The following is an 18,027-nucleotide window of genomic DNA, read 5'->3' as shown; positions in this document are numbered from 1 at the left end:
TCATCAAGCCAACTCCACTCACCTGTGCCCTCTGCTCTGGCTGTATTTTAAGCCCCAACTCCACACTCACTCATTGCCAGATTGTTCTCGATGCTTGCACCAGACTCTCCAGCGTTACTCTGCCTGATCTCCCGGTTTCGACCCAGCCTGCCTCTGACTATCCTGCCTGACCGATCTCCTGGAAACCACCTCAGCCTTCTGTCCCTGACCACGATCCTCGCCTGTCCCCTTCTGGATTCTGCCTGTCGGCTCCTGTGGCTAACTGGTGGTTACCCGGTTCAGCTCTTCAGAGTGAGTGTAACTCCAGTCTCCTCTGTGGCTACCTGCAGCGCCGTGACTCTGCTTATTCCCTGCACCAAAGCCAATAAAGTCTGTTACCAACGATACCTGCCTGTATTTGTGCTGCTATTGGGTCCTAACCAAACCCGTCACACTCTACACTTCCTGTTCATGTTTGAATCCTAGAGAATAAAACAATGTTTGAATCTTCTCTTCTGACACAACGGGCACTGTTCTCTAATTATGCTCACTGCTTTTTTCACTAAATAAAGGTTTTTATCTCAGTTATTTAAAAGAAAACATGCTAGTACAGCCACAGTATTCATAATTTGATCTCCTGAGTATATTTGAGGAGCTCTTTTCCAAAACGCTATAAATCCATTTTAATAGTTTTCAGGAAAATTAAATTTTTTTACCCAAACATTTGGTTAATATTCACTTTATCTTGTCAAAATGGTTTTTATGGCTCAGTCTGAACATGTTGAACGGACGGACGACACAAAAAAACTCTCCCGCTTCAGAGCGCCGCCATGTTGGATCGCATAGAACGCTCACTGGATTCTGATTGGTCGAGAGTTTATCAGTTTATAATTTTTTCACTTTTTTGTGGTGTTTTTTCAACTGTTTTTAGTCATTTTTTTCAAGTTTTTGTGGTGTTTTCATTTGTTTCTAGTCATTTTTTCACTTTTTTGTGGTGTTTTCATCTGTTTATAGTAATTTTGTCACATTTTTGTGGTGTTTTCATTTGTTTTTAGTCGTTTTTTTCACTTTCACTCAGTCTGAACATGTTGAACGGACGGACGACACAAAAAACTCTCCCGCTTCAGAGCACCGCCATGTTGGATCGCAAAGAACACTCACTGAATTCTGATTGGTCGAGAGGACGTATCGCATTTAGGCTAAAAATAGGTTTGGCGCTGGTCGCGGTTTGGAAAGGAACTGCATCTTTAGACCATTTTAAACAAGGAAATACAGAGATTTGGCAGAAACACTGATGAAGCAGTGAAAAGGTTCTGTTTACAGCAAAGTGGCTCAAACTCATTTTTTTTAAAATTTGGCCTTTATCTCGTTTTGGAAAAGAGCTCATCATATATTTCGATGTATATTTCTATATAGATCTATATGTTTCCATAAAGAAGGATAAAAATTATTTATTTAAGAACCGAAGTGCTTACAGTTGCTAGGAATATTAAAACAAGGTAAGCACTTTGGTTCTTGAATAAAGAATTTCCCTGTTTTAGAGCATTTTTTTTAGCTATCGTTACGGCAACATATAGATCTACATATATAGAAACATTTGAGCATGTTGTTGTTGTTATATGTGAATAGTTTATTACTGCATGGATTTCCCTGTACTTAATGAGGGTAGCTATAATAGTCCCTCTGGAATAAGGTCTTGGCTAATTGATTGTGTGTTTTTAATTGGCGGATTGTTCTTGGAGGGTCACAGGGTAAAGAGTATTCATCATTTAAACACACCTGAATGTGCAATGTGAGGCGTATCTGCGAATAAAAAAAAACAATAGGTGAATTCTTCTCTGCACTTTTCGCGTGAGTCTAGTTCATCACACCTACAAGTGTTAGAGCAGACACAAAAGCATGCTAATTCGTGTGCGTGGCTCCACTTGCACAATCTCAGCGCCTAGTTAGCCAAAGTTACTTTTCATCTGTTTCGGAGCTGAATGGCTGGCAGCTATGAGATAATCACCTTCCTCTCCGTGCCCTGAAGCTGTGTCAGGCAGGCCTCAAGTCTTCCTAGCCTGAGCTGCAATATGCAGACACATTACACACTTCATCACACACAAAATTTCCACAAGCACATTCATACGTTTGGACGACACAGATACACACTCACGTACGCGCTCGTGTACCCTCCTCTCACTTATGAATTTTGCGTGCGTGCCCACCTCAGCTGCCGAGCAGGAGATGCAAAGTGTTCAGGAGCAGGGAGGCAACTGTGGGGCTGTGTGTGTGTGTGTGTGTGTGCGTGTGTGTGTGTGTATTTGTGTGTGAAGTGATGTGACATTTCTGGGCTGACATGAAGCGGCACTCTGCCCCCTCGCGCCTGGAGGGAGCTCCCGGGGAAAGACACTGATGGAGGTCTGGGGTCTCCTGGGGGGAATTTCATGGTGTGAACAAAAAGCCTCGCGCTGCGGCAGAGACGACCTGTAAAACACAAGCTGGAGCCTCCTCGCTAGCTGCACGCGCTCTTTTGAATAGCGTGGAAACAGAGGACATGGTTCATATGTTTTATTGCATGGTGTAGAAACTCAGATACATAAAGATAACTCTAGTCTATAAATAAAACGTGACCCTTATGGGTTGTTTTTAAATCGCCTTACATCAACACGTGATAAGTCACTTTCTTTCTATCAGGGTTTCGAATCGAGTCCTCCCTTGAGCTGTATTTTTTTTTTTCAACCACAACATACCAATCTACAATCAACCATTTAGCATTTTTTCCTGAGGAACTCGAGCCCAAAAAACTCCTGAACACAAACCAAACTGCAGGGAAAAGCAGAATGTTGGAGCTATTGCAACAGCGATAGGCAACATTTCATCACAACCCAACAGTCTGCATGCAACATTTAAGATCCAACCCTAAATGATGCGTGGACCATACGTGTCCCCGTAGACTACGAGGCTGACTGTCTCAAAGAGAAAGCAAAGCATCCTCTTACCTACACCTTTTTTCCCCAGCACGCTTCACACTCAGAGAAGGTAATTCATCACTGCTAATTGCCTAACTTAATCTTGGCACTGTGTCCAATGAGCAAGCGTGTATATCGGCGCATGTGTGGGTGTGATAGCGGGAGAAACCGTACGGCTGCATGTAGAAGCGTGACAGTTGAGCTGCTTCTACCTACGGCTGAAAGCAAAACTCCACCCTGCGTTTAATATAATTTAATACCTTTAATCCCCCGGAAACTGTCCAATATCGTACCCGTCGTACATGTCGGCTCTCAGCGAACTTTCACTCTGGGTGTCATTCCACTCAAACTGGCTTTTGCAGAGCACGCCGTGCAAAACAGCAAAATACAGACATCTCAGGAGCCGAAGCTATGTGTCTGAATCAATAGTGGACAGTCAAAAAGCAAATGAAAGGGAGCGGGCACAGAGAAATGACAGACAGAATAATTGAGTGGTGTGAGCGGCGAGGCAGCAGCACCTTCCATACAAACTAATCCAGAATCTTAAGGCATACAGTAAACGGGCCCATAAGTGATTAGCCCCGGTTAAACTATCAATCATCTTTCACCCCACACAAACACACGCTGTAACACAGAGCTATGCGGGGATGTGAGAAAGTAGCGACCATAGTCACCCTAGGAGGAGATTGGGTTTCACGGATGAGGCAGCTGAAGATATTTCATGCAACATAATGCCAGAGCCGTTGCCCGCCCCACCCTACATCCCTCCTCCCCCACGTCTCCTCTTCCCTATCCAAAGCGCACGCAGACATGAGATACTTCTTTTCAGCCATGACAATATTTTTTTTTTCAGCTGGAAAAAAAAGAAACGCCTGCAGGCTGTGTTGTTGTGGCCAACCTTGTGGGTGCATGAGAAAAGAAACACGTGGGTATCGCTTACACAAATGGACTGCGTGAATGTGCGAGAGCCAGACAAAATATAGAATCCGAGCCGCTGTGGCAGAGCGGGCCTTTCCTGTGTTTGTGATGCTTGAACACGTGCATTCTGCTGATGGACTGAGGAAACATCCAACATCCAACATGGCTGAGTGACCTCAAACAAAAATGCGTGTACGTGAATCATATGGATTCTGTAAACGGTGCGTGACGCCCTCTACATGTGTGCGTAAACACTGGTGACATCGGTTTACTGTAATTCTACAATTCTGCTCTGCTGAGGCAAAGAGCCCATCAAAGCGCGCTCAGAATTGCCACGCGACACATTTAAACGCATACATCAGTAAATGATGTCGTCATCGAAGTCGTTAAGTCGTTATTACTAATTGGAACAGATTTTTTTTTCCTAATGTTGGTGACAGCACGTATGAATGTGGCCGTAAAAGAACTGCATGCTAGTTTAGTCCTGTGTGTTTTCACAGACACATGGCTGACACAAGTACATACACATGTGTTAGCTTATTAGCTGGAACACCATAGTATCAGGTTACATATGTCACGCCGCGGTGAGCTCTGCCCTGTCTTTGGGTTTTTGTCTTGTGGATTTCCTGTTTTATTTTGAAAAGTAACTCTCCTCTCGTTTCAGGTCACTTGCCCTTCCTCTCGTTCCAGGTCACCGGTCTGACGTCCTCCCCTGATCCTTGATTGTTTCCACCTGTGGCCCCCCTCCCTTCATGTGTGTATAGTCGGTGTCTTCCCCTCCCTTCATGTGTATATAGTCCGTGTCTTCCCCTCCCTTCATGTGTATATAGTCCATGTCTTCCCCCCCTTCATGTGTATATAGTCCGTGTCTTCCCCTCCCTTCATGTGTATATAGTCCGTGTCTTCCCCTCCCTTCATGTGTATATAGTCCGTGTCTTCCCCTCCCTTCATGTGTGTATAGTCCGTGTCTTCCCCTCCCTTCATGTGTATATAGTCCGTGTCTTCCCCCCTTCATGTGTGTATAGTCCGTGTCTCCCCCCCTTCATGTGTATATAGTCCGTGTCTTCCCCTCCCTTCATGTGTATATAGTCCGTGTCTTCCCCCCTTCATGTGTATATAGTCCGTGTCTTCCCCTCCCTTCATGTGTGTATAGTCCGTGTCTTCCCCTCCCTTCATGTGTATATAGTCCGTGTCTTCCCCTCCCTTCATGTGTATATAGTCCGTGTCTTCCCCTCCCTTCATGTGTATATAGTCTGTGTCTTCCCCTGACTCATGTGTATATAGTCCGTGTCTTCCCCTCCCTTCATGTGTATATAATCCGTGTCCCCCCCCCTTCATGTGTATATAGTCCGTGTCTCCCCCCCCTTCATGTGTATATAGTCCGTGTCTTCCCCTCCCTTCATGTGTATATAGTCCGTGTCTTCCCCTCCCTTCATGTGTATATAGTCTGTGTCTTCCCCTGACTCATGTGTATATAGTCCATGTCTTCCCCTCCCTTCATGTGTATATAGTCCGTGTCTTCCCCTCCCTTCATGTGTATATAATCCGTGTCTCCCCCCCCCTTCATGTGTATATAGTCCGTGTCCCCCCCCCTTCATGTGTATATAGTCCGTGTCTCCCCCCCCTTCATGTGTATATAGTCCGTGTCTTCCCCCCCCTTCATGTGTATATAGTCCGTGCCCCCCCCCCTTCATGTGTATATAGTCCGTGCCCCCCCCCCTTCATGTGTATATAGTCCGTGTCTTCCCCTGACTCATGTGTATATAGTCCGTGTCTTCCCCTCCCTTCATGTGTATATAGTCTGTGTCTTCCCCCCCCTTCATGTGTATATAGTCCGTGTCCCCCCCCCCCCCCATGTGTATATAGTCCGTGTCTTCCCCTCCCTTCATGTGTATATAGTCCGTGTCTTCCCCCCTTCATGTGTATATAGTCCGTGTCTTCCCCTCCCTTCATGTGTGTATAGTCCGTGTCTTCCCCCCCCCCCCATGTGTATATAGTCCGTGTCTTCTCCCTTCATGTGTATATAGTCCGTGTCTTCCCCTCCCTTCATGTGTATATAGTCCGTGTCTTCCCCTCCCTTCATGTGTATATAGTCCGTGTCTTCCCCCCCCCTTCATGTGTATATAGTCCGTGTCTTCCCCTCCCTTCATGTGTATATAGTCCGTGTCTTCCCCCCCCCCCCCATGTGTATATAGTCCGTGTCTTCCCCTCCCTTCATGTGTATATAGTCCGTGTCTTCCCCTCCCTTCATGTGTGTATAGTCCGTGTCTTCCCCCCCCCCCATGTGTATATAGTCCGTGTCTTCCCCTGTCTCGTTGCCAGAGTATTTCGTCCGTTATGCCGAATGTTTCCAGCCCGTTTCCACAGTCTTGTTCACGTCAAAGAGATCTTAGTATCCTCGCTCAGGTTTTCGTATTCCCTGTTTTTTCCTAGTAAGAATAACTTTGATTTATCCGCGCTCAGGTTTTCGTATTCCCTGTTTTTCCTCCTGGTCGGAGCGACTTTGTTTTTGTGATTTATCGGCTCTGCGCCTCACGCTTTGGATTTAAAGAATAAATACCAGTTTGACCTGCGTACCTCTGCATCGTCCTCATTCCTGCCCAGGTCTGACAACATAGTCTTACCAGTTTAATTTGCCCATTGCTAGGCTAAAAGATGATGATAAATAGAAGTTAACATTAGAAGAGCCTGGTGAGCTAGCATGTGGCTATATAAGCTAACAATAACAGAGGTTGATTTGCTAAGTTCTCCTGTTGGCTAATCATCTAAAAATGCCCAAACATTGTTTATAAAATTAAGAGAGAGATTTGTCATATTTCGACATATTTGAAGTGAAAAAGGAGCATGCGTTAGGCGTGTAAGGGCGCACTCAAACTGTCCTTCTGGCCGGGGCCAAAACCGGTTTTTCAGCTTAAGCCTAGAACCTTTAAGCAGTGTGAGTGCACCCGTTCCGCGCATAACTGCGGCCAGCAGCCGTCCACGGCCCGCTTGAAAGAGGTGGGCTTTAGCGGAGCCGTTTGCACATGTACGAGCACGAGCGTCCGCACGTGTACGAGCACGAGCATGAGCCCTACGGCAGTAGCGTTATGTCCGCCTGTTCGGACATGTAAATAGAAGGACGGACCATGCGCGGACATTTAACAACAACAACAATGGCGGTGAGAGGTTCACGTTGGTGTGATGCGGAGGTGGAGTGTTTACTGCAGATTTGGTCGATGAAAATATTCAAAAACAGTCGACAAGACGCACAAAAACTCACAGGTCTACGGAAAGATTTGTAAACAAAGCCACACACACGCGATCAATGCGTGTGACGTGCGATGGCGTATGGACAGCAAGAAGCATTGGCTGGCCCAGGCAGTGTGAGTACAAACGGGGCTGGGGCGCGGGGGGAGAGGGAGGGGGGACAAGTACCCTAAAGCCCGGGTCGCGGTGCGGAAGGACAGTGTGAGTGCGCCGTAAGTGTAACTAAATGAAACGTGTTCCTGAAGCAAAAAGCTACAAGGCCAAAGTGTTTTTTCTCACATTCTTTCTTCGGCAAATACAGAGGACCACTATCAAATATTATTGTATCACGTGGTAAAAAAAAAAATTGACTTATGTACTTATATAGCGCCTTTCTAGTCTTCTGACTGCTCAAGGAGCTTTCACAGTGTTTGTCACATTCACACTGATGGCAGTGGACATCTTCATACCATCTAATCTAATGTAATGTAACCATTCACACCACATTCACACACCCATGCGCAGCACGAGGAGCAATTCGGGGTTCAGTGTCTTGCCCAAGGACACTTCGACATGTGGACCGGGGGAGGTGGAGATCGAAACCGCCAATCTCTCGAATGGATGACGACCCACTCTTCCACTGAGCCACAGTCGCCCCGTGCAGTTACTGTAATAAACAAACTGCGTTTAAGTAAAAATGTGCATTGTTATGGTATTTTGGAACTATTAGTTTAATAGCGAATGCTGCAAAACCATCAAAAATAAGTGGACTGGCGTGCCGCATCCGCGCTCATAAGGTAAAAGCTTTTCTCGCCAACTGATCTATAGCCTTTTACTTTGAAATACTGACTTTTCTTCAACTATAACTTGCACTGCAGTGACCGAGGACGGGCTTTGAAATGTCGGAGGCTGATTAAGGGAAGCATGCAGCACAGAGAACTGGAAAGAGTGTTGCTCCATCTGTACTTTTCTACATACTTTACTCACAACACCTCAGTTTAACAATCAAGGTAAGAGTATGGGACATACATGAATATTTAAATGCCTCTCACTGTCTTTAAATATAAACTGTACATGAATATGTTTAACTGCAGGGAGCTTTCTTCAAATCGGCTTTTCATTCAATGCCATGTTTCCCCGGAGTGATCTCTGATTGATGTGGTGGCGCCTCGTCAACGTTGCTGCGCATCAAATGTCGTAGGCTTGTATCTACTTTTTTTTCTGACCTCGTCTGAAGCTCGGTGAACCAAATAAGAGCAGTTCAAAAGGCAGCGTTTCGATTTGACGTGAAGCTCTGACGCGGCTGTCGCGCGTTCTTCCGCGAGGCTTCGACACGTCACACTCTCCTCATCATCGGCGGGACAGGACGGATCATTTGTCATCATTTCAACATTTAGTACAATGAAAACTACAAAACTTTCTATCAAAGCAAATGAGCTAAAATGTTAAGGTAGAGAAATGAAACACATACAGTATGAGCAACAGTACAGTAGACGCAAGGCTCAGCTTGATTCTCATGCTTTGGGAAAAAAGTGTCAGAACAGAAAAAAGGAAATTGGGTAGAACCAACTGAAATGAACAGACATACTCTAAGTGCAACCCTACGTATTCCTGCTCCAGTGCAGTGCTTGAAAAGTGATCATGTTTAGATGAATAACTGACTTCAGGACAGACAAGCAGGAGAGTAAAACACATCATACTCACAGCGTAATTCCTTATATATCCCAGCTTTGGTACAAGAGAGAAAGGAGATTGTTTAACTACAGTCATCGGGGGGGGGGGGGGGGGGGGGGGTGAGAACACAGTCACACACTTTTAATATTGGCCGTCTTGCGTCGTACGCACCACGACGACCAAGTCACTTTGGAGTTGATTGCCTCAAGGTGTGTTTGTAGTAAACTCCATGATTGTTGGTTAAATACATGATGTATTATGCATTTTCTATTCAAGCCAAACATGAACAAGCTTATGAGGGTTCTCAGGTTTTCAAACAAGTGAATCAAACAACAAATGACTTTCTGATATCTTGAGCCTGAGTTAAGCGTATGAATTGCCGCCCTGGTCACCAGAAAAATAAAATTCTGGCATTGTACATTTCTGTAAACAACAAAAACGTTGATATTAAATGTCTCCGGCACCCCTAGCGTCTGTATGACACGCATTTGCCTTCTAGCTTGAGATTTAACGTATCTGTGGTTTGCAGAAATGTACAATGTCGGCTATTTTTCTGATGACTATGTTGCGATTGCTACAGCTAAAACAGTTTAAGCTCCTGTTCACAATATAAAGACTATTAAAATGTTAGGAAAACTTAACTCAGCTCTGTCAGAAGCAGAAAACAGTGTCTCTGTTCTTAGCAATAATACAGATATAGCACCTGAACTTCTGAGCTTTGTCATCCCAACATAAACTATTATTAGTTGTATTACTTATTCAAACACTGCAACCAAAATTACCCTTTTTGTGTGTAAATAAAGTTAGCGTCTAAGCTAGTCACGTTAGCTAACCGTCAGTCTTTCAAAACATGTTTGCCGCTGAGGTATTAGCTAAAGTTTGCGTTATAAGGAGCTAGTATAAATGTAAAGATATATATTTTGTTCCTGAAATGAACAAAAATTGCCTCTCAAGCTATAGTTTCGTCTGCATAGCAGTGCTAAAGGTAAATTCAGCATTTCGTTCCGCTCTACAAAGATATTACAGGATGTAGAAGGTATTGCTGCCTTTAAATGGGGTCGTGTTTACCGTGTTTATATGAGGCCGTATGAACGCCACCCGCTTGTTGTATTCACAGCCCAGTAAATGGACATTTTCTGAAAGCTCCGATTTCACGACTTGTGACGTGTGACGTTTTCAGAAAAGGCGGAAGTTCTATCTTCAGTGCTAGAAAGTTCATCTTTTGTAAATTTTGTTGTAAAGACTTCTTGTTCGTGAATGTTTTACTATGTACGAGGAAAATATTGATTTTCCCAACGGCCTCATCGTTTTCCTGTCATTATGCATTTCCTGGATTACGTTATCCACTTGCTAGCTTGCTAATTGTTAGCTTCTATGTGGCCTCTATGTTGCCGTTGCCAGGCAGTGTTGATACGACTTAACCACTTGAATGCCAAGCGTATTGTGTACACGATTTCCCGTGTCTTAACTACAAGCTCACAAGTTCCATTTGAAGGCAGCATATGACTAAATATAGGAGAAAGTTCTGACGCTAAAATGACAAAGTAAAAAGAAGAAGTGTTGTCAGGGTTGTACCGTAGAATGCAGAACTTGCGTTAACCATGCGTTAGGTTCTCAGGTTCAGTATAAGCATTTTCTAACCACACGTACAACTTAACCCAACTGTTTAACTTCAGAACCAATCTTTTAGCTAGCTAACGTAGCCCAAAGTTGTTTACTTGCCTAAACAAAATGTAAAGGTGTGCCATTTTGGGAAATACGCTGGCAGTTTTACAATACTGTTTGTTTGGTGCTAAATTAAATACGTTGTGTTGATTGTGAGCTTTAGCTTTACAACCAGTCTTTATGCTAAGCTATGCCAATTGCCTCCTACCTCAAGCTACCTGCTGAACACACACATATGAGATTGGTATCAGAGTTTTTACCTAACTCTTGAAAGTAAAGCTAATAAGTTTATTTCCCAAATGTTCAAACTATTCATTTGAATGTTTTTCAGCTAATGAACACTATGACAATAGCTTCATGTCCAATTCATGCTATTCTCAATAATCATTCACCACGTTAGGACACAATTACGTATACTTAAGTATATAGATATATACTATATTATATTTCATGCTTGTTTTTTGAATTTTTGGATCCATGTTGTCAATCGTATATATATAAATATTCCCCTCTGGGACTCACTGATGATGATCACACGTACTTGCCAGGAAATCTGTGATATACTGTATCTGCAAAGTCTCTAGAAGATGTTATGAGTGTCCAGCTGAGAAAGCAGGAGTTTTACCTTGTTTCTCTTAAAATAGGCTCTGCGGCAGGCGGCGAAGCACTTCTCACTGCAGAAGCTCTTCAGCTCACTCCCCATGCTCAGAGAATAGCGTTTGACGCCGACCTTCTGGCACCAGGCGCACATGATCTGCACGTTGGATGCATCTTCGTCTGGAAAAAAAACAACAAAATGGTGAAAGTAAGTTAGGATGGAGCTCAAGTTCAGTGTGCAAATAATGATGAATAAACAACTATTCTCTCCCATATTATCTCTTTGAAAACCTGCAGACCATTATCCTGAAAATCCATGCACCAAAGGATAAACCAGGAGGTTGTGTTTTCAGTTCAGTTTGCCTGTTTGTCGGTAGGATTATGTAAAAACTGCTGGCCCGGTTTTCCTGAAACTTGTTGGAAGGGTACAGCACGGGCTTAGGATGAAACTCCAACATTTTGTCGCGGATCCAAATCACAGAGTTGATACACGAGTGATTTTTCACTTTGTTAAGATTGCCAGATAGAGCGTGGCCTTGGCCCTTCTACTTCCCTTCATGTTTATTTTCTTGGGCCTTTCGCATGTTTTCATACAAAGGCTTTTCACTTCTTCTTTTTTTTTTTTGCTAAAGTAAAGTTTTCACATAATCACTGTTATGACTAGAGCTGTTATTTAACACTCATAATGTCTTACATTCGTACCAATGTCGACCTTGTGGTACCTGCCATACACACTGTGATCAAAGTACCGTATTTTTCGGATTATAAGTCGCAGTTTTTTTTCATAGTTTGACCGCGGGTGCGACTTCTACTCTGGAGCGACTTAGGTGTGAAGTTATTAACACATTACCGTAAAATATCAAATAATAGCCCGGGCTGTTATTTATGTCAGTCACGTAAGAGACTAGGCGTATATCAGCAATCGTCACACACACACACACACGTCAACCAATCAAAATCCGGCGGGGGCGGGTCATGGCAGAAGTGCATTGTGAAAAAAAAGATGCTAGCTGCTACTTGGAGTTGGCGGAGTTGTTCAGAAGTGACACCGAGGAAGAAGAGTTCAGTGGATTTAGTGATAAGCAGTGACAGAGTGTTTGGTAAACGTAGAGCATGTTCTATATGTTATAGTTCTGTGTGATCAGTGACAGTGTTTGGTAAACGTAGAGCATGTTCTATATGTTATAGTTCTGTGTGATTAGTGACAGAGTGTTTGGTAAACGTAGAGCATGTTCTATATGTTATAGTTCTGTGTGATTAGTGACAGAGTGTTTGGTAAACGTAGAGCATGTTCTATATGTTATAGTTCTGTGTGATTAGTGACAGAGTGTTTGGTAAACGTAGAGCATGTTCTATATGTTATAGTTCTGTGTGATTAGTGACACAGTGTTTGGTAAACGTAGAGCATGTTCTATATGTTATAGTTCTGTGTGATCAGTGACAGTGTTTGGTAAACGTAGAGCATGTTCTATATGTTATAGTTCTGTGTGATTAGTGACAGAGTGTTTGGTAAACGTAGAGCATGTTCTATATGTTATAGTTCTGTGTGATTAGTGACACAGTGTTTGGTAAACGTAGAGCATGTTCTATATGTTATAGTTCTGTGTGATTAGTGACAGAGTGTTTGGTAAACGTAGAGCATGTTCTATATGTTATAGTTCTGTGTGATTAGTGACAGAGTGTTTGGTAAACGTAGAGCGTGTTCTATATGTTACAGTTCTGTGTGATTAGTGACAGAGTGTTTGGTAAACGCAGAGCGTGTTCTATATGTTATAGTTCTGTGTGATTAGTGACAGAGTGTTTGGTAAACGTAGAGCATGTTCTATATGTTATAGCTCTGTGTGATTAGTGACACAGTGTTTGGTAAACGTAGAGCATGTTCTATATGTTATAGTTCTGTGTGATTAGTGACAGAGTGTTTGGTAAACGTAGAGCATGTTCTATATGTTATAGTTCTGTGTGATTAGTGACAGAGTGTTTGGTAAACGTAGAGCGTGTTCTATATGTTATAGTTCTGTGTGATTAGTGACAGAGTGTTTGGTAAACGTAGAGCATGTTCTATATGTTACAGTTCTGTGTGATTAGTGACAGAGTGTTTGGTAAACGTAGAGCATGTTCTATATGTTATAGTTCTGTGTGATTAGTGACATAGTGTTTGGTAAACGTAGAGCATGTTCTATATGTTATAGTTCTGTGTGATTAGTGACAGAGTGTTTGGTAAACGTAGAGCATGTTCTATATGTTATAGTTCTGTGTGATTAGTGACAGAGTGTTTGGTAAACGTAGAGCATGTTCTATATGTTATAGTTCTGTGTGATTAGCAGTGACAGAGTGTTTGGTAAACGTAGAGCGTGTTCTATATGTTATAGTTCTGTGAATGACACCAGGCACGTTCTCAGCTCGTTGTTCATGCGTCATATAACGTAAACACTTACTCAGCCTGTTGTTCTCTGTTCTAGTTTTATTTTAATTTGCCTTTCAAGATGAAATGTCGTTTCTTGGTGTTAGACTTAAACTGTAGTGGGACTTATATTTGTTTTTTTCCTTCTTTATTCTGCATTTTCAGCCGGTGAGACTTTTACTCCGGAGCGACTTTTAATCCAAAAAATACGGTAGTTTGATTCTGATCATGAAGTATGCTTAAGCAAAAGTGATTTCTATTATATTTTAAGTGCAAGTCCATGCGGGGGAATATCAACATGCATGCAACAATCATATGTATTAAAGACAAGAAGCAAAACGAACTCCACTGACTCAGCCCAGCTGCAGAGATGGCTGAATCCACTTAAGATTCAAGGCACAGAACCACTGTAAGATTTATAATGAGGGCCTGCCGCGGGTACACGTAGAAGAGCCGGATGAGCCGGAGACATGGGAAGTTGCCTATCTGTGGCTGTGCTCTGTGGGTATGAAGAGAACCCGAAACACGAGGACGGACTTTGATGATAAGGCCGACACAGAGGGTGTGGTCGTCCTGCTGATGTGACTCTTTGAGCGTATTTACTACAACGGGGTCGCAGAGATGTTTATTTTCAATCACTCTAATAGTTTGTGTTGCGTCGTCAGTGTCGCTCAGATGGATGATGTTTGTTTCACAGAACAAGAAGGTATTTGTAAGACGACGTGGACCACTTTTCTATGACTGCCGAGTTCCACAACTCCGAGCCCAGCCTGGTCTCACCAAAAGGTGTGTGAATGAAACACGCTATTTCTCTCAAGCCATCTCGCGTATAATTACAACGCATGTCATGATTTTTGCATGTCATTTCACGCCATGTAGTCTCAATTGACTTGTATAGTGCAGAGATGGCGTTGTCATTTCACGCACAAATGTCATTGAGGGCAAACCCGCGTGTTCGTATTTCTCCGCAAGCTGGCGGAGAAATACAAAGTGGTGGAGTTTTCTGTCAGAGGGTTGTTTTTAAATCAATATTTCATGTGAAGGATGGCTGAAATAACGGGCGTGAAATGCCCTAACCCCCTAACCCCTAACCCTGACCCCAACCCTAACCCTAACCCTAACCCTTAACCCTTACCCTAACTCTAACCCTAACCCTTAACCCCTAACCCTAACCCCAACCCTAACCCTAACCCTAACCCTAACCCTTAACCCCTAACCCTAACCCCTAACTCTAACCCTAACCCTAACCCTAACCCCTAACCCCTAACCCTAACCCTAACCCTAAACCCTAACCCTAACCCCTAACCCTTAACCCTAACCCTAACCCTTAACCCTAACCCCTAACCCTTAACCCTAAACCCTAACCCTAACCCTGGGGAACTACGGGCGTTAAATGACACGCGAAAAGCTTAATATGCGTAGACATGCATGCGAAAAGTCATAAAAGTCATGAAAAGTGGCGTGCTATTTATACGCCCTCCCATGAGACCACGTAGCCGAACCTTCCTTCGACCACACGCTGTTTGATTATGTTTTTTGGTTCTTCCTTGTGCATTTCTCCCAAACGTCTGTACCTTTAAACTCTGCCTTTAACCAAATCCCACACATTCCAGCTGCTCTACGTGATCTTCTTTTCATAAACTGTGATATGTTTCGCTCGTATCCACTGAGAAAAAAATACATTTAAAAACATGAGGGAGAAGAACCATAAATAACAAACACGGTGAAGCAAATATTCACATCATTCATATCATTGTTATGACCGGACAAATGTCCTGGTCATGTACAGAAGGGTTAAGTAAATAACAAATGGCTCTGCTAGAAAAATAGAAATGAGACCATAACAAGGCCCCTTCTGTACCACCTACCCTCGTACTTCCGACGCCCTCGCTTGGATCGCACCCTTCTCTGAACTCGACTTCCATTTGGATCTCAACTACACACCTGTAATAATCTTGACTGTATTTCGCAAAGTTGTGACGTTCATAGTGACAAATCTCGCTGCAGACAGGTTTTTTTTCCCGTGGTAGTTCCCATGAAAGTAGGTGTCTCCGAGACCACATTTTGCCATGATGACACACACACACGCACACACACACACACACACACGCACACACGCACACACACACACACACACGCACATGCACACACACACACACACACACACACATATGGACTTAAATGGAGTCCGTGTTCGAGTATTCCACTATTGTTTGTTTCAGTTAATATTACGCATGTGCATGGTCAGACACGGCGTTTTAAAAATCAAACTGTGCATTTACAGGTCAAACAGAATCCACCCAGATCCCTTCTGTCTCTGTTTTACGGTTAGCCCCAACACATTTCTGATTAATCTACCGTCGACCTCAACACGTCTATTTCGCACAGTTGCGACGATCACAGTGACAAAATCTGGCTGCAGACAGATAGATGGACGTCTGGCAAAAAAATCTGGTAAAATAGTCTGAACTTTTTCCGTGGTTGTTCCCACGAAAGTAGGTGTCCCGAGACCGCATTTCGTCATGATGACACACACACGCACACACACACACACACACACACACACACACACACACACACACACACACACACACACACAGACACACACACATGGACTCAGAAGATAAAAAGTGTAACTGTCGCGACTGGTATGAATATTGCAAATTGCCGTTTTAACAGTAATTTTTGGTGTTTGTTGGTTCATCTCCGACGTAAAGGTAGACTGCAGGTTATTAATACATATAGTCCGTGTTCGAGTATTCCACTATTATTTGTTTCAGTTAATATTATGCATATCCAAGGTTAGGCGAGGCGTTTTAAAAATCAAACTGTGCATTTACAGGTCAAACAGAATCCACCCAGATCCCTTCTGTCTCTGTTTTACGGTTAGCCCCAACACATTTTTGATCTACCGTCGACTTCAACACGTCCCTCCGTTAAATGAAACTCATTCTGTACGTACAAAACAAAATGCACTCCAACAACAATAATGACTTCCAAACAGTCTCTTGTTTAAATCTATTATGAAGAGGCATGCAGCTGCAGAGCTGCTGCGCGGTCAGTGTGGGCGACAAATTATTTTAACAGACCCTCAGTGACAGTGAAATGCCTCTTCTGTGGTAAAGTATGACTGCCGGTGATGAGCTGCGGGCTTTTAGTGCCGTCGCTGTTGCAACGAGAGCGATCCTCCGAGATTCCCTCCAGTATCTCCCAATTATCACATTATGACCACGCGGGTGTGAGGGTGAAAGAGCGTAGGCCCATTTGTCTTTCACCCCCGCACCTCCTTATCGCACGCTGGCCAGGCTTTTCACCTCTTGTTGAGCTTAATGGATCTGAGGGGCCGTCAGATTTTAAGTAAAGACTAACTCACAATTAAGGGAATAACTCCCAGAGGCCCTAGAGATAGCACGGTGGACCCAACATGCATATTTTATGTCTTTCCTCTCCTCTGTGCTCTGTCTCCTTCCTCTAGTCTCTCTGCCTTTTTGTGTCTCTCTGGACTGCTGCCCGGTGCAGTGATAAGAGAAAAACAAGACATAGTTGGATTCTTGGTCGGCTGACTGGGTGGGTGGGTGGGTGGATCGGGGTTTGTACACTGCTTGGAATAATGTCTGCACCGCAGCGTAATGAACGGGATCGAAGGCCAACATGAAATCACAACATCTTTCAAAAATAGCTCGACGTTTTCATACAAAGAGACATCTTGAGGTAGAGTTGTTTTCGCCTTCCCACGTCCTGGCATCTCGTACTTTAACAAGCCCATCTCAAAACACTCACATCTGCACGAGGGCAGGAAAAAAAAACCTGCCAGTAATTATGCAGCCTCCATACTAAATGCCACCATCATCCGCCTTACCTACACCTCAAAAGGTCCTTTGTCGGATTTTGCGGGGCACATGAATAATTCAGCATATGTGTGAGGGGGTGGGGGGGTGGGGGGGTGGAAGGGGGTGTCTGCCGGGTGGTGGGTTGTTGCTGGGCTTTAAGTGGGACCACACCATCTGTTTCCCCGCCTAGGCAGGGCCAGCGGGGACTCCTCTCGGGGCGATGCCAAGGCGGTTCGCTCCCTCCGCCGGGGCGTACCAACCTCCTGTGCCACAGCAGACGCAAGGGATAATGAAGCCCTCTGTCTGGCCGAGGAACGCGGACATCTCCTCGGAGAGTTGATGTGGTTACATTGACACTTGGGCAGGTGGGGGAAAACAAGCTGTACAGCAGGTAGCTAGCTCATTAGTCGCCTATCCCTGCCTGGTGCGGATGCTTTCAGGCCATTGCAAAGACGGAAAGTTTGCACGTTGCGTAAACAGATTTAAGGGCTGGAGAATCAGCGAGTAGGTTTATACTTTCAGTACAATGTAATCTGTCTGGAGAACAGCTGTGGGTGAGCTCTAGGCCAGTTCTCCTAGTTAGGTGTGTTGACTGTGTGTGTGTGTGTGTGTGTGTGCGTGGGTGGGTGTGTGTGTGTGTGTGTGTGTGCTCTGGCATTTGGACAAATACATCAACAATCTGCGATGGGCTGGAAATGACCTTGATCTTTTTGGAAATGAAGAATGTAGCCTTGTTCAAAACACACACACACTGGGAATCATAAAACATTTGAAACTTTATGCACCG

General features: G+C 44.0%; 1 protein-coding gene across 1 annotated transcript in view; it reads right to left on the bottom strand.

Annotated features, from left to right (window-relative positions):
- Positions 1-18,027, bottom strand: part of sobpa (sine oculis binding protein homolog a) — a 50,295-nt gene that overhangs the window by 15,325 nt on the left and 16,943 nt on the right. Inside the window, exon 4 of the mRNA XM_083924949.1 lies at positions 11,038-11,189. Coding sequence (XP_083781075.1) covers positions 11,038-11,189 — 152 coding nt within the window. The remainder of the gene's footprint in view (positions 1-11,037; positions 11,190-18,027) is intronic.

The sequence above is a fragment of the Echiichthys vipera genome (genome assembly GCF_963691815.1).
Source record: "Echiichthys vipera genome assembly, chromosome: 12".
Lineage (NCBI taxonomy): Eukaryota > Metazoa > Chordata > Actinopteri > Perciformes > Trachinidae > Echiichthys > Echiichthys vipera.
This window is presented reverse-complemented; position numbering and strand designations above follow the sequence as displayed.